Source organism: Halteromyces radiatus, assembly GCF_025201355.1.
Source record: "Halteromyces radiatus strain CBS 162.75 chromosome Unknown BX664scaffold_2, whole genome shotgun sequence".
Classification (NCBI taxonomy): domain Eukaryota; kingdom Fungi; phylum Mucoromycota; class Mucoromycetes; order Mucorales; family Cunninghamellaceae; genus Halteromyces; species Halteromyces radiatus.
This window is the reverse complement of record NW_026251688.1, coordinates 919312-944542: the sequence shown is the minus strand read 5'-3', so window position 1 is coordinate 944542 and position 25231 is coordinate 919312. Positions and strand designations below refer to the sequence as shown.

General features: G+C 33.1%; 10 protein-coding genes across 10 annotated transcripts; 7 read left to right on the top strand and 3 right to left on the bottom strand.

The window, feature by feature from the left end:
• Positions 1-180: 180 nt before the first annotated feature.
• On the bottom strand, positions 181-3642 carry BX664DRAFT_258357 (uncharacterized protein; the record flags this gene model as incomplete). Its single annotated transcript, XM_051540547.1, has 11 exons — positions 181-335; positions 402-683; positions 846-982; positions 1100-1364; positions 1456-1651; positions 1746-1915; positions 2384-2713; positions 2816-2947; positions 3014-3164; positions 3345-3455; positions 3511-3642. 11 exons carry the CDS (start codon positions 3640-3642, stop codon positions 181-183), a joined length of 2061 nt encoding a protein of 686 aa, XP_051402735.1.
• A 178-nt stretch (positions 3643-3820) lies between these two features.
• On the top strand, positions 3821-4278 carry BX664DRAFT_324139 (uncharacterized protein). Its single transcript, XM_051543773.1, has 3 exons — positions 3821-3860; positions 3929-3956; positions 4021-4278. The coding sequence occupies exons 1-3, from the start codon at positions 3846-3848 to the stop codon at positions 4161-4163; spliced, it is 186 nt and encodes a 61-aa protein (XP_051402734.1). The 5' UTR covers positions 3821-3845; the 3' UTR covers positions 4164-4278.
• Positions 4279-4382: 104 nt separating this feature from the next.
• BX664DRAFT_274574 (WD40-repeat-containing domain protein) lies at positions 4383-6129 on the top strand (the record flags this gene model as incomplete). The annotated part of the gene is made up of 2 exons (XM_051541250.1): positions 4383-5079; positions 5196-6129. The coding sequence occupies 2 exons, from the start codon at positions 4383-4385 to the stop codon at positions 6032-6034; spliced, it is 1536 nt and encodes a 511-aa protein (XP_051402733.1). The 3' UTR covers positions 6035-6129.
• A 384-nt stretch (positions 6130-6513) lies between these two features.
• On the top strand, positions 6514-7592 carry BX664DRAFT_377822 (scaffold protein Nfu/NifU N terminal-domain-containing protein). Its single transcript, XM_051548795.1, has 2 exons — positions 6514-6778; positions 6861-7592. Exons 1-2 carry the CDS (start codon positions 6610-6612, stop codon positions 7493-7495), a joined length of 804 nt encoding a protein of 267 aa, XP_051402732.1. The 5' UTR covers positions 6514-6609; the 3' UTR covers positions 7496-7592.
• Positions 7593-7967: 375 nt separating this feature from the next.
• Positions 7968-8748, bottom strand: BX664DRAFT_377821 (Prefoldin subunit-domain-containing protein; the record flags this gene model as incomplete). Its single annotated transcript, XM_051548794.1, has 4 exons — positions 8695-8748; positions 8460-8585; positions 8223-8394; positions 7968-8020 (listed from the first exon to the last, which is right to left on the bottom strand). The coding sequence occupies exons 1-4, from the start codon at positions 8710-8712 to the stop codon at positions 7968-7970; spliced, it is 369 nt and encodes a 122-aa protein (XP_051402731.1). The 5' UTR covers positions 8713-8748.
• A 295-nt stretch (positions 8749-9043) lies between these two features.
• On the bottom strand, positions 9044-11127 carry BX664DRAFT_382938 (cytochrome P450; the record flags this gene model as incomplete). The annotated part of the gene is made up of 7 exons (XM_051549092.1): positions 10953-11127; positions 10763-10869; positions 10541-10689; positions 10100-10428; positions 9970-10044; positions 9743-9896; positions 9044-9654 (listed from the first exon to the last, which is right to left on the bottom strand). The coding sequence occupies exons 1-7, from the start codon at positions 11064-11066 to the stop codon at positions 9044-9046; spliced, it is 1539 nt and encodes a 512-aa protein (XP_051402730.1). The 5' UTR covers positions 11067-11127.
• Positions 11128-14291: 3164 nt separating this feature from the next.
• Positions 14292-16429, top strand: BX664DRAFT_324131 (uncharacterized protein). Its single transcript, XM_051543772.1, has 5 exons — positions 14292-14586; positions 14649-14747; positions 15035-15113; positions 15188-15403; positions 15472-16429. The coding sequence occupies exons 1-5, from the start codon at positions 14421-14423 to the stop codon at positions 16148-16150; spliced, it is 1239 nt and encodes a 412-aa protein (XP_051402729.1). The 5' UTR covers positions 14292-14420; the 3' UTR covers positions 16151-16429.
• Positions 16430-17423: 994 nt separating this feature from the next.
• On the top strand, positions 17424-20050 carry BX664DRAFT_60295 (uncharacterized protein). The gene is made up of 9 exons (XM_051549652.1): positions 17424-17904; positions 17979-18149; positions 18214-18300; positions 18370-18389; positions 18491-18670; positions 18724-18832; positions 18906-19061; positions 19155-19876; positions 19926-20050. Coding segments are annotated over exons 1-9 (1728 nt in total). The 5' UTR covers positions 17424-17623; the 3' UTR covers positions 19928-20050.
• BX664DRAFT_60313 (uncharacterized protein) lies at positions 19875-21841 on the top strand. The gene is made up of 2 exons (XM_051549653.1): positions 19875-20578; positions 20703-21841. The coding sequence occupies exons 1-2, from the start codon at positions 19971-19973 to the stop codon at positions 21724-21726; spliced, it is 1632 nt and encodes a 543-aa protein (XP_051402727.1). The 5' UTR covers positions 19875-19970; the 3' UTR covers positions 21727-21841.
• Positions 21842-22903: 1062 nt separating this feature from the next.
• On the top strand, positions 22904-25223 carry BX664DRAFT_324125 (uncharacterized protein). Its single transcript, XM_051543771.1, has 5 exons — positions 22904-23006; positions 23227-23391; positions 23479-23799; positions 23890-24775; positions 24846-25223. Exons 1-5 carry the CDS (start codon positions 22979-22981, stop codon positions 25036-25038), a joined length of 1593 nt encoding a protein of 530 aa, XP_051402726.1. The 5' UTR covers positions 22904-22978; the 3' UTR covers positions 25039-25223.
• Positions 25224-25231: the final 8 nt, after the last annotated feature.

Here is a 25231-nt window from a genome sequence, read left to right as displayed (position 1 = left end):
TTTATATGTGTGTATGTGAATGTGATTGATGTAGACGAATAGTAAGGATGTAAATAATAGTAGGAAAATGTAATAATAGTAATAATAATAATAATAATAATAATAATGTAGTAATAGTAATATAACGTAAAGTATGAGATAATGTGTAATAAAAAGTAAGTGCAGAAAAAAAAAAGAAGATCAAACTTCATCCAGAGCCTTCAATTTGCCTTGTTCCTCTTCACCAAAAGTCCCACCACTTGCCATTTTATCAGTAGAAGGATGTAATTGATCAGCCCAATCTTTGATAGTACGAAGCATTTCCAAAATCTTGACTTCATTTCCGCTAAAGATATCTATAACGCAAGGTAATAAAATAAAAAAGGTTTTAATTTTACGTCACTATATATATTTCATATTACCTTTGATATTGTATCTACCATCTACCACTACACCTTCACGACCCATAAATTTGAAAGCCGCTACGATATTGTCAAGCATTTGCATACTGGTTAATGGACTGGTACCTACACGGGCCGTAGTTGAAGGTCGCCGTACTTCTTTGCCACTGATAGCTTCTAATAATTCTACTAAAGATTCACCTGTACGTAATTCTGTTACATGTGCAATCTTTCGTTGATCCATATGTCGATTCATCCAATCCACATAATCAGCAGGATCCCAATGCCATGATGCTTGCTCGACTTCAATTTGCTGTTCATCTTCTTCCTCTTGTTCATCAATACGATCGTGAAGTAATAACTGTTGTTTGGGTGAAGGTGCTGTCAAAGGGGTAGAAGAAATGGCTGAATGGAACTCTTCTGTTTTGTTGATTCCCATATTATCATTTGAAGATGAATGATTACGATAATGTTCAGTAGGCGATGAAAGATCAATGCTTTTATCGGAAGATATGTTGTTATGTGGAGTTCGTTGGTGAGGATCAATCAAATCTTCATCTTCTTCATGATAAAATAAGTTGGCTGCTGATGGATGATTATTTCTTTCTTCTTTTTGTTGTTGTTGATGTTGAGATAGTTTGAGAGTATTTGATGTAAAACCTGAATCTTGATTTACAGATTTATGTTCCGTATGAGAGGATTGTGTTGCGGATTCTGACGGTTCTTTCCTGACAAGTCCTGATTCTTGAGTTTGATTGTTTAATGGAAATAGGTTGTGAGTTTCATCGGACATGGACATTCGCATAATGGGTTCTGCCTGATCTTTGTATGTCAATGAGAAAGGTCGAGAATCATAAAGTGAAGGAGATATGGGTCGTTCGCTGTCAGTGTCTTTTCCATAAATCATTGATGGTGGTCGAGGTTTCATACGCCTTGCAGCATCTAAAGAAACAGTTGGAATAGTACTTGAAGACATTACTGGTGCTATTTCATTACATTCAAATAATAACAATAATAAAAAAAAAGTATTAGAGAAACAAGTTTTTTTAAGCCTTCTTTTTTTTTTCCACCTTACCTGTAAAGTCGCGAGTAATAGTGGCCTTGATTAATGTCTTCACCCATTCTTTCATACTTGATTCAGTATCAGTATAAAAGTAAAATGTTCGTTCCCGTTCATGTTGCGCTCTAAAACAGAATTTGCCAGCATAGATTGTTTCGTCTGTGATGATTCGATATCCCCTTAAATTGATGATTCCTTTCATTCGTATATCCTATTTTTTTTAAAGAGAAAAAAAAAAGAGATGTGTGTAAATAAATAAAGCTTTAAGGATAACTTGTTTAGTTTACGATAACTGTTTAGTTTACCTTTGGACTTTTAAAGTAAAAAAGATTAGATCCCTTAAGCACAAACCACCGCTTATTCCAAGTCTTGTACTTGTCTCCTTGCTTGTGTAACCAACCCTCCATATCTGGTAATACATTTTCTCTGTTATTCCCTAGTCGTTGAGCAATACCATCCATAGATGCACGAGAGGCTACAGGAAGTGCTGATTGCGGTTTGACCGGTGATAAGAATGAGTTCCGTACAAAATTGTAACGTCTAACCAAAAAAAAAAAAAAGTCAACCAAGAACCTTTATCATTATATTAATGACTTACGATCTACCACCACCAGGAAAAGAAGAATGATTAGAGGATTGTTGTTGTTCTTGCTGTTGATGATGATATTGTTGAGTAGTATGTGTTGATGGCATGGTGGATGAACGACTAAGAGAAGTAGAGTCTGATAAAAGAACAGAAGTATGTTGAGTAGGACTGGTGATACTATTCGGAGAAGCTAATTGCCATTGTGTTGCACCAAGCTGATTATTTCCTGTCTTTGTCATTTGATTCTAAAGGGGGGAAATAATCACGCCGATTCATTTTATATCAATAATTAGTATTTTTCATTTTCAAATTCTTTTTTTTTTTTTTTTTAAATTACCATTAATTTATCATGACCACTATTGATTAAATGCGTATTTGTTGGTGATGATGACGATGATGCAGTTGTTGATAATGTTCTGTTGATAGGAGTAGCTGATCTGGAAAGTGAATTATTGACAGAAGAAGAATTGACCATCAGGGGTCGCGCCGAGTCCAACGAAAAAATACGACGAGGATCAGCAGGCAAAAGTGGAGGACTAGATGAAATTGAGGAGGTTGATTGAGGAGATTTCAATTGTTCGTTGTTAGCGGAGGAAGAATTTCGAATAATAGAGCTATAATCAGATACAAGGTCATCATCAACATAAGGAATGTGAGAAGTAGGAGGTGGTAAAGGTGGAGGAGGTGCTGATCTACTTGATGTTGACATGATGGAATGAGCTGATGATGATATTGGTGAAGATGGTCGATGAAAACTGTTGTTGTCATTATTATCAGGTATTTCTTTACGTGTCATATTTTCATCTGCAAGAACTTTGATAGCATTATATATTTTGAATCGTTTTCCAAAAGTTGAAACATTCAATTCCTTGAGTGAATCCACATTTAATTCCAATAATATATCACCAGTGATTTCTTGATCTATTCATGAGATAAACGATAAATTGTGAGCATATCATCCCTTTCTTTTTTTATTTTTGATGTTACCTTGGAATGTAGAAGCAATATCACTAAAACCCATCAATCCTAACCAAATACTAACTTGTTCTGCAGACCAATCTTCAGGTAAACATGTTTGTAATTCAGGATTTTGTAAAGAAGTAGCCACTGATTGATGAACATATTTACTTGATAATTTCTTTTGATAGGAAGCTGGGGCTAAATGACTTGAAGAAGAAGTTGAAGGAGGTTGTATAGAAGAAGCTGAAGAAGAAGAAGAAGAAACAGGGATTGGAGGATTAGATTGTCGTGAAGAATTAGATGCTGAAGGAGTTGGTAACATTTCTTTTCCTTTTGTTGGTAAATGCATTTGTGAGACAGCAGTTTCTAAAGAATCGATCTTATTTTCCAAAGAATCCAAAGTTGATGGTATATTAGGTGTAGTATAATTCATAGGGAAAAGTCCAATTTCTCCTCGAGCATTTCTTCCCTAAAAATAAAAAGGTTAATATAAGTCTAATATTAATAGTTTTTATATCAATTACCTGCCACCAACCATCTTGATAACCTTCGTCTTTTTCTAATACAACAATGACTTCACCAATACTAAAGGATATTTCGTCAGCATTTTCAGCATCAAAGTTATGAGTACCGATCACTGTTTCCAGACCTGCCATAAAGAATAAAGCTTTTGAAAATAAAAAAAAAAAAGGAAAAGAAAAGAAAAAAAAAAGTTTAAAAAAAAGGAAAACATACTTATAGTATACCGGAAATTCAATTTCATCCATCAAAATGTAACACACTTGGACCCACAAAATATTTTTTCAGGTGATTGAGGAATTTTGCCACTTTTTTTTTTTTTCTTTTGCGATATTGCTTGATGTCTTCACCGCAGGTAATGAAAACTTGCCCAAATAAGAATAAAAACAGAACTTGAATCAATTCTTTTTTTTTTTTTTTTAGGCAAAAAGTCCTCCTTGTCAACAATTCGGTAATATTTTAACATATATTTCTTATTTAATATAACCACTTTATTGTTTATTTTATGCTTTTAGCCTGTGCTATTCAAGACTGTTTACAACGAAATGACTATCAAGAAGCCAAATGTCGTAGTTCTCTTAATGCTTTAAAGGAATGTTGTGAAAAATTATTGAAAGAAGGTGGTTCTAGTCCTTGTTGTCCACAAAAAAAATCATAGTTAAATAGATATATATATATTTATAGTTTTATGTATAGTTTATTTTGAAATCCAAGCAACAAAAAAAATAAAAAATTAAGCTGTATCAGTCCTTTCCCCCCCGTTTATCTTGTCATCCAATAAAAATGCTTAATTTCATTTTTTTTTTGAATCTTTTTTTTTTTTTTTTTGAACTTCTTCCTTTTACTATCTTATCCGTCTTTTTTTTTTTTTTTTTTTATGCTAATTCCATCTGAACTTGTATTATCCATCTTGTCTTATTGTGATGGTTCTACTTTGGCTACTTGTCAACAAGTATGTCGACATTGGCAAACTTTAATAGATCATTATGATGCTTTAGTTTGGTCGCCTTGTTGTGAACGGGATTTTCAAAAGGGTTTACGGCGCCGCTTCTGGTCTCTTGATTTTCCAGATCCTCAAATGGTTGATGCTGCCATGTTATCTTCTTATGCAAAACCTTCTACTCTTTGGCAATCTCTTTATCGTATTACAAAGCATTGGTCACTTGGTCAATGTACTACTTCTTTTTTAACGAATTATACTCTTCGACAACAGAAACGACGACCATGTGTAGTTGTTGGTACTACTCAAGAATACAACTTTTTTACTTCTCTTTCCGTTGCTCAATCTGGTCATATTGTTCGCTCAAATCCAATGTATAAAGGTACTACTGAAGGTCGACAAGCAATGATTGTCCATGCTTCTTTCGACCAAGATCCTACACTATCTTCTTTTTATCTTGAAGATGACGCTTTACACGGTATAGTTTGTCATTATTCTCACCCTGCTTCTCCTTGGATTGTTACTGGTGGTTTAGACGGTACGGTTTCTCTTTGGAATGAACCTGAACGTTGTGTAGCAAGAACTTGGCAAGGTCATCGTGGTCGTGTATTATGTGTTAGTATGAATGATCAAGGTAATATCTATCTCTCTCTCTCTTTCTTCTTTTTCTTTTTTCTTTTTTCTTTTTTTTTTTTTTAAAAAAAAAGATTATCCTGCCATTGATTCTTTTATTTTCTTTCCTTATTGTAGTTGTAATTAGTGGTGGCTCTGATAGTATGATTCGTGTATGGGATTTAGATGATGCTGAACAACGGGGTTCTATTGATATATCATCCTATTTATCAGAACGACATGATTGGTTCCAAGGTGTAGGTGAAATTGCATTGAATGGCCATTTGATTGTATGTGCACCCGATACTTCTGGTCCTGTCCTTATCTTCTCCTTATTGACTGGTTCCTTGGTATATGAATTGAAAACTGAACCTCAAGATGTAGCTTTTACTCGTTTATGTTTGACTCCTTTTTATTTATTGACCAAAGGTGAAATCAATCCATCTAATCGAAATCAAGTCCCTATTTATCCAAATACATCATCATCGTCAACACCAACAGTATCATCATCACCCTATTCAAATACTACCAACAGTGGATCATCATCATTATCATCGTTATCATCATTATCATCATCAACAAGTACAGCAATATCAACATATGCTTTAGCACCACCTCCATCATTGTCTCTAACTCCTTATCAGCTATCTCGATACTATAATTTATCCTCGAACAATATGACAACATTTACTGCTGCAAGATCATGTATAGATGTATGGGATTTACAAACGGGAAAACTTGTTTATCGTTTAGTACCACCTCTACCAGCCACTACAACAGCCTCTATTACCGATATTAGAATCAGCCCGAATGCTGCTCATGTATTTGCTTGTGTAGAAATCAGAGACAATGGTTCAAGGCGGAATGAATTGTGTTATTGGGACTTTTCAAATCATCATACTGCTGCTCCTTCCATCATGGTACTGCCATCGATGACCTCTTCTTCCTTTGGAAATGCTTGGGCTTGTTTTTATTAACTAGATTCATTTAATATTCTTTTATTTTATTCTTATCTCTTCGATTATTTTATTTTCTGCATCAAATATATAAATAAAAAAAAAGTTGTATACCCTTTTATCTCATTTATATTACAAGTAAGACTGTACTTTATATTCTCTTTGATGAGATGACTTAGGAACCAATCACGTTTCCCTGACATTGATTCCACATAAAAAGAAAATTGATTCCCAATAATTCACTGAACAATCCTCGCACAACAATATTAATACCATCAGTGAAATCCATAATAACAGTATCTATTTCAGCATCACGATAACGTGATCCACCGTGGATACACTCATCTATTACCCCACAAACATGTTTTAGATTTAGTACTCATCGAATGAAATTTTCACGTCACAAGCGGGAACCTAAAATGATAACCATGACAAACCAGGCTCAACAGGATTAAAAAATGACTTTTTTGAGAATAACCCTAAGGTGCAAAGCAGTCGGGGTTCTTTTTCCTGTTTCTTTTTATTACTTTTTTACTTTTCTCTTTTGCTTACATTATCCTTTTTTTTTTTTTAATTCTTACTCTTATATTGACAACATGGCCAGTCGATTCACAACCGGTATGTTGAGAACAGCCAGCATTGCTTTCCGTTCGTCTATTTCTTGTCAAAAACGAACACTCATGAGCCGACCTCTCATTAAAACAACCTCCATGGGTTACCAATCAACACAGCTCCGAAGAGTTTCACCACTTGGCTTCCATCAAGGTAAATAAAGAAATCGATAAGGAAAAAAAAAAGAATTATAAAAATGTATTCATTAGTTAAATATATAAATATTTTTTTTTAGTGCGTACTATGTTTATTCAAACTGAACAAACACCCAATGATGACAGTCTCAAGTTTATTCCTGGCACAAAGGTATTGGACAAAGGAACGGCCGAGTTTCTTGATATCCGTAGTTCGATGAAGTCCCCGTTAGCCAAATCGTTATTCCAAATCGAAGGTGTGGGAGGTGTATTTTTTGGCCCAGACTTTATCACGATCAGCAAGGACAACCAAAGTGAATGGTCCTTAATGAAGCCTGACATTTATGCGGCGATCATGGATCATTTTGCATCTGGTCAACCCATCATGTACAATGAAGATGACTTATTGGCTAGTGACACGGCGATCCACCCGGACGATTCAGAAGAAGTGCAAATGATTAAAGAATTACTCGACACTAGGATCAGACCTGCCATTCAGGAAGACGGTGGGGATATTGAATTCTGTGGATTTGAAGAAGGTGTCGTCAAGCTCAAACTTAAAGGAAGTTGCCGTGGTTGCTCAAGTTCAGTCATTACTTTGAAGAATGGTATTGAAAACATGTTGATGCACTATATTCCCGAAGTCCTCAGTGTGGAACAAGTCATTGATGAAAGCGAATCTGTTGCTTTGCAGGAATTGGACAAATTGGAACGTCGTTTGGGTGATAAAGACTAGGATATCATATTATTTAGTACTATTTAAATATTTATTGATTATATTTTACACTTTAGATTTCTCTTTTTTTTTAAAAAAAAAAAATCAATAAAAATATTATATTTAAATAAAGATGTAATTTGATGAATAATGTCTTTATTTTTGTATAGAAAGATATGAATAACAGGAAAAAAAATATAGTATATTTACTCAACATATTCATTTTTTTTTTTATATATTTATTTTAACTTACCTGTAGAAAAGCATTAGATACATCCTCCTAATTGCTGTTTAAAGGTTGATTATTCACTTTGAATTGGAAACATCAAGGGAAGACTTCAAAAAGAAAAGAAAAAAAGAAGAGAATGATTAATATAGTTGTATCATCAACATCAATCATCAATCAATGATATATTCTACGGACATCTCTAGAACAATATCTGAAAAAAGTGGTAATGCAAAATCCATTTTGGGAAAGATCAATATTTTTATTTTATAATATCACGAAACTATTTTCTTGTGACCCGACAAAAATCTTTGAGAACACTGTAAATATGAACAAAAAAAAAAAAAAAGTAATATGAATGTGGTAAAAGATGTAAGTGCTTGTGAGGAACAAAACAAAGTGAATTAACCAAATAAACTAATAAAGTAAATTAATCCTTTTCCAAGTTGATAGCATTTCCAAATTTGGCGTATAAAGAAGTCTTGAGTTCGGCCATCTTGTCCTGAGTACTACGAATATCACTTTCAATTTCTTCCAGTTGCAAACCAATCTTTGCTGAATCCTTTTCCACACGTTCCACTGCTTCTGATACTGGGATATGTATAAAGGCATCACCTACTTTATGCCTTACAGGTTCATCTTCATCTGCCAGTTCTAATTCCATACCGACATCATCCAAATATTCCTTTTCTTGCTATAAAAAAAAAAAAAAGAAAAGGTCAGTACCAAGTAGTTCCAATGGTTGTTGCCCTTTTTTACTTTGAGTTTGACATGTTGATCCTCTAGATCATCAATCTTGGCATTGAGTTTACTGAATGCATTGATTTGTTGTTGATCAGCCCAAGATACCTCCACTTCGGAATCAGCTTCTTCTTTCTGATTGAGCTATAATAAGGAAAAATGTCATTTGACTGAGTGAATATCATCCGCGTTTTTCTATTATTTTATTTTGACAATATTTTTAAAGAGTTGATCCCCTGTTTCTTTGTTTTACCATTCGAATATTGGACATGATAGTGGATATAATGCAAGGTGATGATGGGTGAATAATAAAAAAAAGAAAAGAAAAGGAAAAAGACGATTCCCCGAAAAAAAATACAAAATATAAAAAAAAATAGTTTGTAGTGTGCGTTCCTCCTAGTATCAGTTTTCATAATCCGATGATCTGGTCTTTTCAAATGAAAAAAAAAAAGTTGTACAAATCATGTATATATATTCAATATTCATTATTCACATTAAAATATATTCTTTATTCAAAGTAAATTAGATAAATATAAAATAAACATAGAAAGATCTAACTTAATACAACTATAACGAAAATAAAAATTGAAATGGCCAATAGATCAGATACGACGTGGACGAAGGATAGCATTGAACTTGTTTTGAGCTACAGTCAAAGTAACAAAATGACGTACGTCATTAGCTTGTTCCATTTCATCAGGGATAGCGATGATATCAAACAGCTTGATCACAGTAGAAAGAGCCAGACGCATTTCCATCAAAGCGAAATTCTTGCCAATACAGTTACGAGTTCCGATACTGAAAGGATAAAAGGCGTCCAAATCAGGTTTCACACTACCAGGAGTATCATTAGGGAGCCAACGTTCAGGTTCAAAGGAGCGAGCATTGGGCCAGTATTTTTCATTCAAATGGGCATGATAAATATTACATATTATTGAAGTACCTTTAGGAACAAACAGAGTTCCACCAAGAGTCACATCTCTTTCCGCTTTTCGTTCAAGGCCACCAGCTGCTACTGCATCTAATCGTAATGTTTCATTGATCACAGCATTCAAATACGGTAGATTCTTAAGTTGTTCATGATTGAAGATTTGTCGTTCTGGATTTACAAATTCCAAAGTGTCGATTTCATCACGAAGCTTCTTCATTGCTTGAGGATGTCGAAGGAGTTCAATCATGGCAAAACCCAAAGTATTCGAAGTTGTCTCTGAACCTAGCAAAAAAAAAAAAAAAAAAAAAGGAGTCAACATATATATATATATATATATATAATCATCAGTTGATATAATGATGATGATTACCAGCAATCAAAAATAGAATTGTTTCAGTGATGATATGAGTATCAGAAAATCTGTCGTTGGGATCTTCAGCTTGCTTTGTGTCCAATAGAATTTGTAAAATATCATGACGACGTTCACCACTTTTAATGCGTGCTTCAATGGTCTTCATCATGAACTATTAAAAAAAAAATTGAAGTTAGTTATATATATAGATCGGGAAAGAGTTTTTTTTTTTTTTTTTGGGTTACATCGGTGATCACGGGTCTGGATTTGATAGGTCGACCGAAAGTAAGCATCTTGGTAAGAAAGGGATGTGCGACAACCTATAAAAAACCAACAGATTACATAATGAATTCATTTTAGGTAGATTATACTTACCCAACCAGACCAACGCATTTCTGCAGCAATGACATCAGGAACAGGATGAGATTCATTTTTAATCATATCAAAAGTTTGTCCAAAAGCAGTAGTTCCGATAACATCAAGAGCAAGATGTTGCCATAGTTTCCAAATATCCACAACAGCACCTTGTTCAGGATGATCCCCCACCTTACTATATACCTTGTCCAATAAATTTTGTAACATGTCATGCATATGATCTTCCAAAGAGTTGAGATATTTGATAGAGAATGCAGGTGATATCAATCGTCGTATATGTTTGTGTACTCCTTTATCTCTAGTAGTGAAAGTAGTATCAATTCCGTTTCCTAAATTTGAAAATAAAATAAATAATATTTATGTTGATGAATATGATCAAAGTGATACACCAAAAAAAAAAATAGTCAAATTTATAAAATTGAATTGATATGATCCACTTACTTTTAAGCATATCATAGACTTCACCTTTTTGCAAATCATCTTGTTGTAACACCTGTTTGATCATAGTCTTGTCAGAGATCAATAAATAAGAAGGTCCCAACTTGGCTACAGGACCGTATCTGTCGTTATAGGCCAAATATTTTTTATACCTAGAAATAAATATGTAAATAATCGCACGTTTGTCATTTTCTAACTCTTTTTTTTTTTTTCTCTTTCACTTACAAAGTACCAGCAGGTTTGTCCCAAGATCCTTTTGATATAGTAAAGAATTTGGCATAAAACGTAGAGGGAACCCCACTGAGAGGACCGGCATAAGCATCGTATAGTTTCTGATAAATAAGAGAAGTATAATATTTTTCAATATTAAAAAACAATCCAAAAACATAAGTTACACGTTCGTCATTTATATTACCTTGGTGACAATGTAGGTGGCAAGACCAATGGCTATCACTTTGCCAGCAGTTTCTAGTTCGCCATGGTTGGGCATTGATTGAATGATCTTGTCAAGTGTTTCTTTATATTTCATAGTAATAACTTAAAAAAAAAGAGAAGTGTTTGTTGGTTCAATGAGAAAGTAATAATAAAATAAAAAAAAAAAGAGAGTAAAGTGAAATAAGAAAGAAAAAAAATAAGATGGAACATTTATACTTCCAAGTGGAGCGAAAAACCCTTGCGTATTTTCAATTCCGTCGATCAATCAAGAAATAAGATTGGCTGATGGACCCTCGGCCAAAGGATTTACCCGTATTTCATGCTCTGTGAATTTAATAACGCTTTTTTATGACCTTTTGGGCAATACTCTGTTTCGTATTGCCTAGATTAAAGGAACATCGATGATAATAATGACCGAATATTCCACGCGATCCCAATTATTACTAGTCTTTGAACATGCTATCTATGATTTATAAATCATAATAATAGTAATAATAACAATAAAAAAAAACTAACACATGGTTGGTAAGAAAGACTAAGGTAATCTATAGTATATTAGAACGATATGATGATGATATTATTTGTTTCCATTTTCCCCCTTACAGCTCAAAAGAAAGAAGAATATGGAAGAAGTAGTTGTGCCGATAGAGGATTTCCTTTTATGAATAAAAGCCATTGACGAAAAAGTCGGATTTTGGCGGGTGAAACCAGGGCAACCTTTTTTTCTTTTTGGGTAAAGTGACCTGAGATTCAATACAGCTTTTTTTTTTTTGGTTCAAAAAATTTTCTTATTGTTTTCTTTTTGTTTCTTTTTTTCTGTTTTCTTTCATCTATTCTTTCCCTTATTATTATTATTATTATTATTCGATATATATATCTTTAGTGAAACTCCATCATCTTTCTTCTACTCTCTTTATCATTATCATTCACTAAAAATCATCTACCAGTGATTATCCTTTATTCCCAAGAATTGACCTTATTGTGTTACCAAAGGTAAGCATTTTTATTTTTCTTGTAATACGAAGATTAGACAGTTTTTGATTTTTATGTCTATGAATTTTAGGTTGAAATCATAGAAAAAGACAAATATATTGACCTAATAAGATATCTATGGATATTTCATCTAAAAGGTAAAAAAAAAAATTATCCAATTAGGGGATAATAAAGTGATCATTTATATAATTTATAGTACATCCATAAGATCGCATTTTTCAACAAATCCAGCTAAAACTTCACCTCTCTTTACTCGAGTCAAATCTGAAACTTCACTTCCAGATATATCATCATCCGAAAGCATTGATTCACCTTCCTCCGAAGATTCAATTACCACTACAAGAACTCTAGACTTTACCACTACTTCTATAGAACAAACAACTTCAAACTCCATACATCAAACCGATTCAGACTCAGGACCAACACCTACTCCTACTACTACAATGTCTTCACCTACCAATGATCCTATTACATCAGATACGTCATCGACCTCAGATGCTGTCAATCCAGATGGATCATCTACTTCAGATGCTGTTCATCCAATAGATTCAACAACGTCTGATCAACCTCCACCTGAACCAACAACAACGTCAGATCAACCTCCACCTGAACCAACAACAACATCAGATCAACCTCCACCTGAACCAACAACTACATCAGAGCAACCTTCACCTGAACCTACAACTACATCAGAGCAACCTTCACCAGATCCTACAACAACATCAGTACAACCTCCACCTGAACCAACAACAACATCAGATCAATCTCCACCAACATCATCATCTAGTGAAGATCCTACAACTACAACACCTCCTCCTATTCCTACCACCACTACCACATCATCATCATCATCATCACGGTCATCATCACCATCATCATCGTCAAGCGACACCGCTTCTCGTACACGTCGACATACTTCATCACCTACTAATTCTAATTCTGCTTCTTCCACAACAGATGCAGCATCAGTCAGCTCCCCTACGTCGTCATCATTTGCATCAGACACAGCATCCGATACTGCTGGTATTGGTAAGTTCAAAAAAAAAAAAAAAAAAAAGAGGATGACGATTTATCGACTTATTTATTGACAAATAATTATTCTATTTATTATATTGATTTAGATGGATCAGAAAACCAAGTGAACTCTGGAGCTATTGCAGGAGGCGTTGTTGGAGGAATTGTTGGAGTAGCATTGATTGGTAAGTAGAAGGATTGCTTTTATGAAAAAAAAAAATACAAGTATGATCTGACATTATTATTATTTTGTAGGTGCAATCATCTTTTTCTTCCTTCGACGACGAAAACGCAATGAACAATCGAAAAGGAATCAACAAGCATTTGAAGACACAACCTACGATAATGGAAGTGGAATGCGATCAGCAGCATCAACAGGTTTCCCAGTATCAGCACAAGGATCAACACCATCATTTTATCAATATGAATCTGATGTACATGGTGGAGAAACAGCATGGACAAAAAAAACTAGTTTACGTGATCCATCCACATCATTTCAACATCAACGTACTGGTCCACCACCACAAACATCATCACCTCTTCAAACTTGGGCATCTCCAATGATGATGTTAGATCCTCAACAACAACAACAACAAAACTATGATGGATACGATCATTATTATGATGATGGTACTACCTTGACAACAACATCTGGACCAGGATCTCCAAGTTTAGCAGCAGCAACAGCGGCAGGTGCAACAACAGGAAGACTTAGTAGTAGAAGACATGAAACTGATTATTATGGTTATGAGCAACAAGGTGGTTTTATAGATCCACAAAATGATCCCAGTATGTGTTACTCTCAAAAGCCCGATGAGGTAGGACAACAACAAGGAAACGAAGAATCATCAATAAAAGATCAGGAACATCAGCAACATCATCATCATCAAATATCATTAGTGGATGGTTACTCAGATGTCAGTCATGACAGTGGATATCCTCGATAGACTTTATTGGTGTAAAAGATAGAAATTGTCTTAGAATAGAAATACAAAAAAGAAAATCTTTGTACTACTTTTGTTATATTATATTATTTTTTTTTTTTTTTTTTTTTTTACTCAAATAAAACATATAGACCATTACTCTTTTTTTTTTTTTTTTTTTTTTCTATTTATCCTTTTGTATTGGGATTGCGTGGATTAGGCTTGTTGAATTTCCTTTTTGGAAAAAAATGCAAAGAGCATTACGAGGCTCAGCCCTCTTTTCTTTCATTTTGTTTGTTACACATGGCGATCAAAGTTCTTTGGGTGGGCTAAAAAAGAAGTTTTTCTCTCTCTCTCTCTTTTTTTTTTTCTCTTCCTCTTTACTTCCCCTTCAACTTTTGTTTGGTTGACTTCTTTTATTTATTTATTTATTTTATGTATATTCGTTCTTACTAAAAAAAAAAAAAAAAAAGGAAAGACACCTACCCACTTCTTACCAATTTCTTAATACATATACTATGGCGACTAACAACAAGTTTTCGTCCATCTTTAAAAACCGAGATTTTGCCATAACTCTTGGACTAGTATCAGTGGAATGTATACTTATTTGTATTCTTGAAGGTTTTGTCGTAATGAATCACTTGAAGTTAGTTGGCAACTGTCAAATGACTCCAGTTGGAAATGGTAAGTTCCTTTTTATAATATAAAATGTTATATTTAAAATATTACTTTCTTTATTATTATAGGTGTCAGTGAATCTGATTTGATTTATCATGGTCTATTTATTGCTAGTCAGGTATTTCAAGTGATTTTATGTATAGATGCTTTAATTCAAAGAAATACTGGTAAGAAGATGACTTTTTTTTTATTGTCATTGGATAATTGTAGTTTGATCTCACTCTTTTCTTTTTTTTTTTTTTTTTTATTATTATCATTATTATTATTTGCTTAGCTCAATTGTGCGCTCTATTGACATTTGGATTACTTGTTGTGGGTAAGGAAAAAAAAAAAGAAGGAGGTATGCATGATGTTGTTTACTAACGGATCATTCTATTCTGGGTTGATGTGGAATCTTCTTCTTTTTTAGTGTAAGTTATATTAAAGTTCTTTTTATTGTTCATATCAATTGAAGCTCATCTGATGATTTTATTTTTTGTTAGATATGGTGGTATTCAATTACAACAACATATGATATTGGAATCTGTAGGATGGTAAGATATATATATAAAAGAGATAAATAGACATTTATTATTATTTTTTTAAAACAAAATATCATGATTTTTAGTGGTGATGGTGCTTGGAAACCTGTTGAACCTGCATGGCCTGATACTTTACTTGGAAAAGAAGCTGCTTTGGTGTTTTATCGTGGTAAAATGCGTCCTTTGGAATATGCAATCATTGGTTTGATTCCCTCATTCTTCTTGGCTTTATCTTATTTCGCTTGGAGATTACGAAAACAGTTCGCTTGGGATAATTATCGAAATTTTTCCGCTGATCTCAAGTAATTACGATAAATAACAATTATCATCAATTACTCATGATCTTTTTTTATTATTATTATTATTATAGAATCAAAAATGCCCTGATCACTACCAGTTTATTGATGACAATGTTGAAATTAGATTTTTACTTTGTATTTTCATTTGCTGCCCAATTGATTCCTTCACAAAAACTTGAATACGATGAAACAATAGTAGAAACAGTACTTGTGTTTGTCCTTGGTGCTATTGGTCTCTCTTTGGCTTTATTATCTGTACAAAAGGAAAACAGATATATGATGATGCTTGTGATGTTAGGTGGTGTTTTATCTTTGTGTTACTTTAGTTACCGATTAGCACGTATTTGGGTTCCTCGAACAGCTGGTAGTGATCCTTATGAATTCACACGAAGTTTTTTGACATTTACAACGGTAGTGGCCATGGTATTGATAGTCTTTACTCTTGCGATATTGGCAAAGAACCTATGGAATGTATGGCACGGTATCTTTGTATTTAATAATTCGGCTCGACATGTCAACGCAAATAGATACAAGGCTCATGGGGTCCCGATTGATCAAGGTTCTGAAGATATGGAATTGGATGGCACCTATCATTATGGATATAGTGATATGGGAGGTGATAATAAAACAGAAGAAAGTTATAATCAGTATCATCATCAACAAGACCAATCTTATCAAACTTTGAAAAAGACTACTCCTGGTCATCCTGAACAACAACTTCACCAAACTAACGATATGTATGCCTTGTAGATTTAGTTTTTTTGTTATTATTTTTATTATTATTTTTATTATTGTTATTATTATTATTGTTATTGTTATTATTGTTTTTATTATTCTTATCCCCTTTATGTGAATGATTCCTTTTTTTTTAGCTAGTTAATTTGATACCTTTGGAGAATATTCCCTGTGTAGTAATGTTTTTATTATTATTATTATTTAGTATATTTTACACACACTCTTTATCTATGTATCGATGTATATCAATAAAAGGAAATGAAACCTCAGTTTAGACGAATCTAATCTTTTTCCAAGTCATAAGTACCTTTTTTTATTTTGTCTCATCAGTTCCACCAATCAGACACGTTATTCTACTTTGTCATTGGTTACGGCCAATCAAAATGCATGAAGCGCTTGTTGAAATCTGTTGACCATTGGAGCATTGATTCCAAAAAGGTGAATTTGATTCGAAAAATCTACTGTTCATAAAGAGTCATAATTTTATGATAAAAAAAAATCGCTCTTAGTGGACAACTGAAAAAGAGAGAAAGAATCAAAAGAGGGTGAGAATTTCCATGTCAGGAAATCCATCCACATCATTCCTCTCTTCTCCTCTTTTTCCTTTTTTCTTTTTTCTTTTTCTTCTTTTCCCTCCTTTTTTTTTTTCTTCTTCTTTCTTTTCTATCATTTTTTTTTTATTTATTATCCTAGTTTTTTTAAAATCAATATTTTATTTATTATACCATATTATGACTGAATCATTATCTTTAAAACGAACGCTTGTGGATGAGTGGTTAGAAAATACAACATCATCAATTTCTTTCTATCACAACAAAAAAAGACGACTTGATCAATCAACATCCATTTCTTTAGATATTTCATTATCATCTTCTGATGATGATGATGATGACGACGAACGACAAATAAATGATGATCAATCATCATTATCATTATTATCATTATCAGCCAAAAGAAAAGTGTCACATGTTGACGTTTTAGAACGCAAAGTAAAACGATTAGCAGATGACAATATTCAATTACGACAATGTACATATGCTTTGGAATTGCAACAACAAGTCATGACGTCTCAAACTATTAGTAAAGAAGCACGCGTAGCAATCTTGGAAGAGAAATTAGCAGCTGTTCGTCGATTACTATTACTTCAACAAGAACAACAAATAAATTAGTGTACTTTTAGAATTGATTCCAACCTTTTTTTTTTCCAAATAAACTGTGTTCTTCTATTGTTCTGTCCTGGCGCTCTCCCAAAAGTCAGGAGCCCTAGAAAAAAAAAATAAAGCCTTTTTTTCATTGACCTGGATCAGAATTTCCTTGTTTCTCTTTTCACTATTTTTTTTTCTTATTTCTATTTACACGCCATGTTTTGATTTTTTTATTTTTTATTTTTTATTTTTTTTATCTATACCTTTACTTATTTTTCTCACCTCATTCTCTTCATTAACACTATCACGACTATAACATTCTATTTATTTTATACGTCATACCATGTCACCCAGTCATGACAAACAAAGATCTTCTTCATCAACCCGAATATTGCCTGAATCAATCACAAAAAGAAAAAAAATACTTTCCTTTTTCTCTGACAGACAATCTACAACAACAGTTAGTGGATCAATCTCATCTCTACCAAAACTTACCTCTAGTACTTCTGCTACTTCTTCTCATATCACTACAGCAACAACAAACAGCACAACAACAATATCACCTCTTGTACGGATAACTTTGGATAACGTTGACTGTCATTATTTGCGAAAAACATTATCAAAGTAAGAAAACTTTTTGTTACTATAAATATCTGTTGTACAATGAGGCACAGTTTTAGTAAATATGTCTTTAAGAGGTTATCATTGACTTTATTGTTTTGTTTTAGATTTCAAAATAAAATCAAGCAACGACAGGATATTTTGAGTTATCATATTTTGCCTTGGTTTAGAAAACAACAAGAAAACGCGACTTCTGGAAGACTAAGGTCCACTGACTGCGACCAAGCTAGAACTATTCTTTTACAATGGTAAATAATAAATTATTATTATAAAACTACTCACTTTGTATTTTTTATTTATTTAATTGTTTAGGTGGTCAACTTTGATGAATCATGTTCAACATATTAATCATACTGAAAGAAGTCTCTATTTTGAATGCATTGTGGAAATCATCGGAAGGTAAAGCGTCATTAGAAAACAACAATGGTCAGCCGATTCATTTATCTTTTTTCTTTTTTTTTTTTTTAGATCGGAATTTGTTGCTTATGGTACATAAAAAAAAAAAAAGAAGCACTGGAATATCATGGGAAATTATTTACTTACTTTATGTTATGCATATACTATTTTGTTGTTGCATACGACATATTAGATGATACAAGCTTGCCATTTGAACATTGGTATGCTCCTGTGGAAAATAGTACTATGGCTACTCGTTCACTTTTGGAGGAATATAAATATCTCTTGATGACCACTCTTCGATATGCTATTGACAAGTTAAATTACAGAGCCATTTATTCAAATATGATCTCTTTTTGTGCTAAAATATTAGGTAACTATGCATGAAAATCACTATTTGCCTCATTTTTAATCTTCTTATTATAGCACTTGGATTTATCAAGATTCCTGGTTTGGCTATCACTTTACTACAGACATTACCCATCCGAAATACTATCATGAAACGAATAATTGCTGAACTAGGTGATTTGAACAAGTAAAATCTCAAAATGATGTTGACTTGTCCTTTTTTTTTTAACTTATCTGTACTTTATTTTATATATTAATAGGCATAAGGATTTCAGACAAAATATATCCTCTGTTTTCCCTAGACATCTTCACTCTATTATGACGTGGCGTCCTACTCAGTACAACATTCATATTCAAAAACCCAAACAACAACAGCAAAAATCACCTATTGCTTCAACTGGAAATTGGACTAGAAGGTATCTCATTAAAAAAGAAAACTAACTTTTCATATATATATATATACTGAAAATCTAATACATATATGTATACATTTTTTTTTATATATATAGATGGCAAAGTGATGATAGTGAACTGTTTTTCTCATTTTATCGTCATTATCATGTCACTCTCAAAACCTACGTTACTGCGGTATACCCAACAATATATAAATATGATCTGCAGGAAAGAAACACTATGCTAGCTGTATCACCTGGTTACACCTATCTTGCCGCCTATTTTGCTGGGAAAATCGATTCTTTATTACATCGTCGGCTTCATTCTGTTACTACTACACTTCAACAACAACCAGCACAACTACATTCCTCATCTACAACCACAAATTCAAGTTGCCCAATCAATAATCATGACAATAGTGGTACAGGAACAATGTCCAACTACACGCAACGCACTGGCACAACAACAACAGCAAACATACAAGGGCGTCAAGGATCTGCAACTACGAATGCAATCGATACTAGTGATGCCATTTTTGTGGAACCTGGTGAAAGATTTTTATCGGGAAGCAATCTTACTGCCAACGTTCATCAATCGTCAGTCCCTCTTCCTTCCATGTTATCATCTCAAATGCCAGATCGACAACCTGGTCCTTCATCAGTACACCAACCTACGAGAAAACCTCTGCCTTTGGAAATGGCTACTCAGCGCTATGGTGAATGCCTTGTATGGTGTGTAATGGTATCAGAACCGATGGGATTATTTTATGATATGATCAATATCTGGATGCGGACGATGATCAAAACAACTAGTATGATGGCTGTTGAAAGTGTCTATTGTAAGTTCCAAAAAAAAAAAAAAAAAAGAAAAGGGGATTAATTGAACAGAAATACTTCATTTATCTTGTAGGTCTATTGGACTTTATTGAAGTGATGATACTGGAAGCACAACGAACACGGGAAAATATGAGTCAGAATCAACAACGATTACCATCACCACCACCACCATCATCATCAAGTTTGGAGCAAAACAAGAGTTTGCCACCATTTGATATTCCTTTCTTACTTTATACACTACAAACAATACTATCAAAATCGGATCATACTATCACTTTACTTCGTGCGCTCACTTTTACCTATACCCACTTTGACTTTTTGGTTTCTGATACAGAACGGATGGATCTTTTGTGCAACCGCATTTTATTAGCCACACCTATTTTCGAAAGACTATTCTTACATTGGAGTCGAAACGTCCGTATCTTTTTCCTTCGATGCTTGGTATGGCGCTTGGGCCGCATTTGGACAAAGGCGCATATTCAGTGGTCACCTATGACTCGATTACTATCATCATCAACAATTATGTCTACAATACCATCAAAATCCATCGACGCTGGTTCTACTACTACGACTGCTGCTATTATGGATGATACTGTTTCAAATACAACGGAAACATTATGCAACGGTAACAATTGTTGGAAGGCTTTGTATCAACATCATGATGTGAAGGATGTCAATCGGCTTGATAATCACCGATGTTCAATGTAAGTCAAAATAGAAACCTTGAAAACAAAAAAGAAAAAATCCAAAATTCATATATATTGATCCACTATCTTTTTTTCTTCTTTTCTTTCTTTGTCTCTCTCTCTATATATATACGATCAACAGTCAAGTACACATATTGTTGGAAACCATGCTGAATTCGTTTCAAAGGCGATATTTGGAATTGACCAATCAAGTTACACCAGATTCTCCAGTTGTCTTATCCAACAGCCCTAGCGTCATTTTATCTGATCATGACCTTGTTCATTCTAACGCATACCCGGCAAACTCTTTGACAATTTCACATACCGTTGAAAAGGAAGAAGAAAAACAATTACAGCACCAACAAAAACAAAAACAACCAGCAATGATCAAAATACGTCGACGAAACTCCTCATTCAAAAAAAATCACTTATTTGTTCGACCTATCACTGCAGCAAATAAGGAAAAATGGAAGAAATTATTTCAGTTTGGTTCATCTGCTTCTGTCTTTGGGAACAACACTATCAATCATTCTTCTGGCACTAGAATTATACCCCACAAATCTCAAAAAGTCGATGACAAGACGAAGTATGGTCATGGTTTCTTTTACACCCTTCCAAGCAAACACAATCTTCTCTCCTTGACAAATCACACCAATAATAAGGTACCAACAATAGCAGACAATACAATGGATGGTATCAAGAGCATCAGTGCAATACATTCATTAGTTACTACACCACCCATGGAAAAAGGCAATGTTGAATGTAATGAAAAAGATAATGGTGACAGCGACGATGACAATGATGATGATGACAACGATGACGATGACAATGATGATGATGAGGGTACAATTGACACTTCACCTCCATCATCTTCTTTTATGCCATTATCTACAACATTTATACAAACGGCAAGAACATGGAAATATATGAAAACAAGACAAGTATACGCGGATAAAACATTGGAAGAGTTGAAAGTTGTTCTTCATGAATATTCTCTATGGTTGGAAAAGAAAACTAGCATCAAGGGATCTGTGAATAAGGATGATGATCATATCATAGCAACAACGACTTTTTTGGTGTCATCGACTGATCAGCAAACCAGACGAATGGCTATACCTGGATTGATCTTGGATTGGCCTAGAAATTGGACTATTTCTCAAATGTAGTATTATTTAGTGGTTTGATTCTTTTATTAATTATATTCTCTCATTTTATTTTATTTACAATGTTCTGTTTGAAGTACAAAAAAAAAAAAAATAAAGTTGATTATTTAGTTTTATCTTTACTTGATCCTATTTGGTGTAACCTTACATCACTCTTATGAATCTTTGAACGAAGTATAAACGATACCAGTTTTCTTCTTTTCCTAGTAAAGTTTGTTTCTACAATAACGAGATGCTGTAAAATCTAGAGCTTCTAAGTAAAAAGACCAAAGAGGTATGACTAAAAAAAAAAAAGAAAAAAAAAGGTATCAAGGCAAAGTAATATAATATTAATATATTTTATTAGGATAAGGGTATAGGGGAATGACATTTGCCCCATATATATATATATATATATATTCAATCTACACACGATTCAACAAAAAAAAAGTGCGATTAGACGATTCAAACAATCCAGTATCATGTTTTTGGAATCTGTATATTTATCAAGATGGCTATTTTTGGAATGTAGAGATAAAAAGGAAGGTGATGAAAAATAAGGTATTTAACAAAATCCAAACGGCTAATAGCCTCGGTTTAAACACGTGTACCTTGAATGAGTCAGAAAAAGACAATACTCCTACTTTCTTTTCTTTCTTTTTACTTTTCTTTTTTCTTTTTACTTTTTCTTTATTTTTAAGTATAATGTAATAATAACATTACATGATATATATATAATATTTGATAAACAGTATCAGATTTCCCACAGAAAAGCACAGACATGCTTAGGAATAAGATCATCCCGTTTTGGCAAGTCCTTAATTTCCTTTTGGGGAACAGGAATTTATCAGCAAAATGTTTCCCTGTTTCGGAAGTGTGTGGAAAAAAAAAAAGAAAGTCTTTTTGTTTGTTGTTTAGTCATTTCAACCTTTCTTTTTTTTTTTTTCTTTTTCTTTTTCTTTTTTTTTTCTTAATTTAGAATATATGATATGAAAATATAAGTGATGTGGAGTAGAAGGAAAAAGTAAAAAGAAGGTATATCTTTCTTATCTAACTATTTTTTCTTTATTGTAATAACGGAAGTCTCATCCCGTGACATTCAGCTGAAATTTTGAGGCTTGAGGCTGTCAAAAGATTTTTCATATAAAAAAGATCTGCCGCTTTTTGTGTATTCGGACTTGATAAAAACTCTTTATTTTTTTTTTTTTTTTTCATTCATTCTCTTTTCGGCTTCTTCTTTTTCTTCCTTCCTTCCTTTCCTTCCTTTCTTTCAACAATGCAAGCTGCAACTAGAGCTTTTGGAGGTAAATAATAATAATAATAATAATACAATGGAAAAACTTTTTTTTTTATAATTATATATGTTTTGACATGTATCTTGGGAGATGACGGGAACTTTTATTATTATTATTATTATTTTTATCTTCCGTATAACTTCTTTGATACTCCTTTTTTGGGTCCCCAACACAAATTCAATTTTATTCATATTTTTTCTTTCTTTTTTTTTTTTTAATTTATATATAGGATCTGCTCTTCGCGTTAGTACTCGTTTGACTTCTCAATCTACATTGAAGACAGCTTATCGGTGTAACAGTACTTCTTCTGTTAATAAGCCTTTCTCCAAATGGTCTCTTTTCAAAGGTGTCGTCAAATTCGGTGCTGTGGCTTTTATTGGTTATGGTGGTTATGGTAAGTTATGTTGTGATGGAGATATATATATATATATAAGTGTTTTGATTGATCATGAACATTATTTTTTTTTATTTTATTGATTAGCCATGTATGAACATCGTCATCCTCCTGTTCAATCTGATATGGATCCTACCAAGAAAACCATTGTTGTCCTTGGTAGTGGTTGGGCTTCTACTTCCTTCTTGAAAGCTATTGATACTGATGAATATAATGTGGTTGTTGTCTCTCCTCGCAATTACTTTTTATTCACTCCTTTACTTCCTAGTTGCACTGTTGGTACTGTGGATGTCCGATCTATTGTTGAACCTATTCGATTCATCACGCGTCACAAATCTAGAGCTGTCAAGGTTTATGAAGCTGAATGTACTGATATTGATCCAGATAACAAAATGATTACTATTGTTGGTAAGTATATATATATATATATATATATATATATATATATATTAAAAAAAATGAATTCAAATTTAATTTATTCATTTATTTATTATATAGATAATTCTGATGTTAAAGGCAGCAAAGATCAAAGTACATTATCATATGATTATCTTGTTATTGGTGTAGGTGCTCAAAATCAAACATTTGGTATCAAAGGTGTACAAGAATATGGTTGTTTCCTAAAAGAAGTATGGGATGCTCAAAAAATTAGAAGTAAATTAATGGATTGTATCGAAACTGCTGGTTTCCCTGATCAATCTCCTGAAGAAATGGAAAGATTATTACATATGGTAGTGGTCGGTGGGGGACCTACCGGAGTGGAATATGCAGCAGAATTACATGACTTTTTGATTGATGATTTGACAGCATGGTATCCTGATTTAGCTGGTAAACTCAAGATTACTTTAGTAGAAGCTTTACCCAATGTTCTTCCTGCTTTTTCCAAACAATTGATTGATTATACGGAATCGACTTTTAAAGAACAAAATATTACAATTCATACCAAGACTATGGTGAAAGAAGTTAAGGAAAAAGAAATCATTGTACAACGTCCTGATGGTAAACAAGAATCTATTCCTTTTGGTTTATTGGTATGGGCTACAGGAAATACTTCTCGTCCTTTGATTCGTGATTTAATGTCCAAATTCCCTGAATCTCAAACTATTCGTCGTGGTCTTGCTGTTGATGATTGGCTTCGTCTTGAAGGTTCTGAATCCATCTTTGCTCTTGGTGATGCTACTGCTACAAAGTATGCTCCTACTGCTCAAGTTGCTGCTCAACAAGGTAAATATCTCGCTCGTCTCTTCCATCAAATGACTACTCGTGATCAACTTGAAGCTGAAATGGCAACTGTTTCCGATGAAGAACGTGCCAAGAAAGAACGCAAGTTACAAAAAGCCAAGGATATTAAACCTTTCCAATATTCTCATCAAGGATCTTTATGGTAAAAAAAAAAAAAAAAAAAAAAAGTGATGATCTTTATTAATTCTTTTTTTTTTTTTTTGGTATAATAGTTATGTTGGTTCTGATAAGGCTATTGCTGATTTACCTTTTGGTCCTGGTAATGTTTCATCTGGTGGTGTGGCAACTTATGCTTTCTGGCGATCTGCTTATATTTCCAATCTTTTCTCTGGTCGTAACCGTGCTTTGGTCATTACTGATTGGTTAAAGAAGACTGCTTTGGGTCGTGATATTTCTAGAGAATAGATTCACTTTTAGATTAGATTATATCTATATTACATTATATACAAAGAATAGATAGATAGATAGATCTTTTTTTATTATTATTATTTATTTATGTTTATTTATATTTTTTTTTCCCTCTATGCATTATAATTCATCTCCTTCCTCCTTTCTTTTTATTTCATTGAATTGTGGATCTCATATACATACATTACTT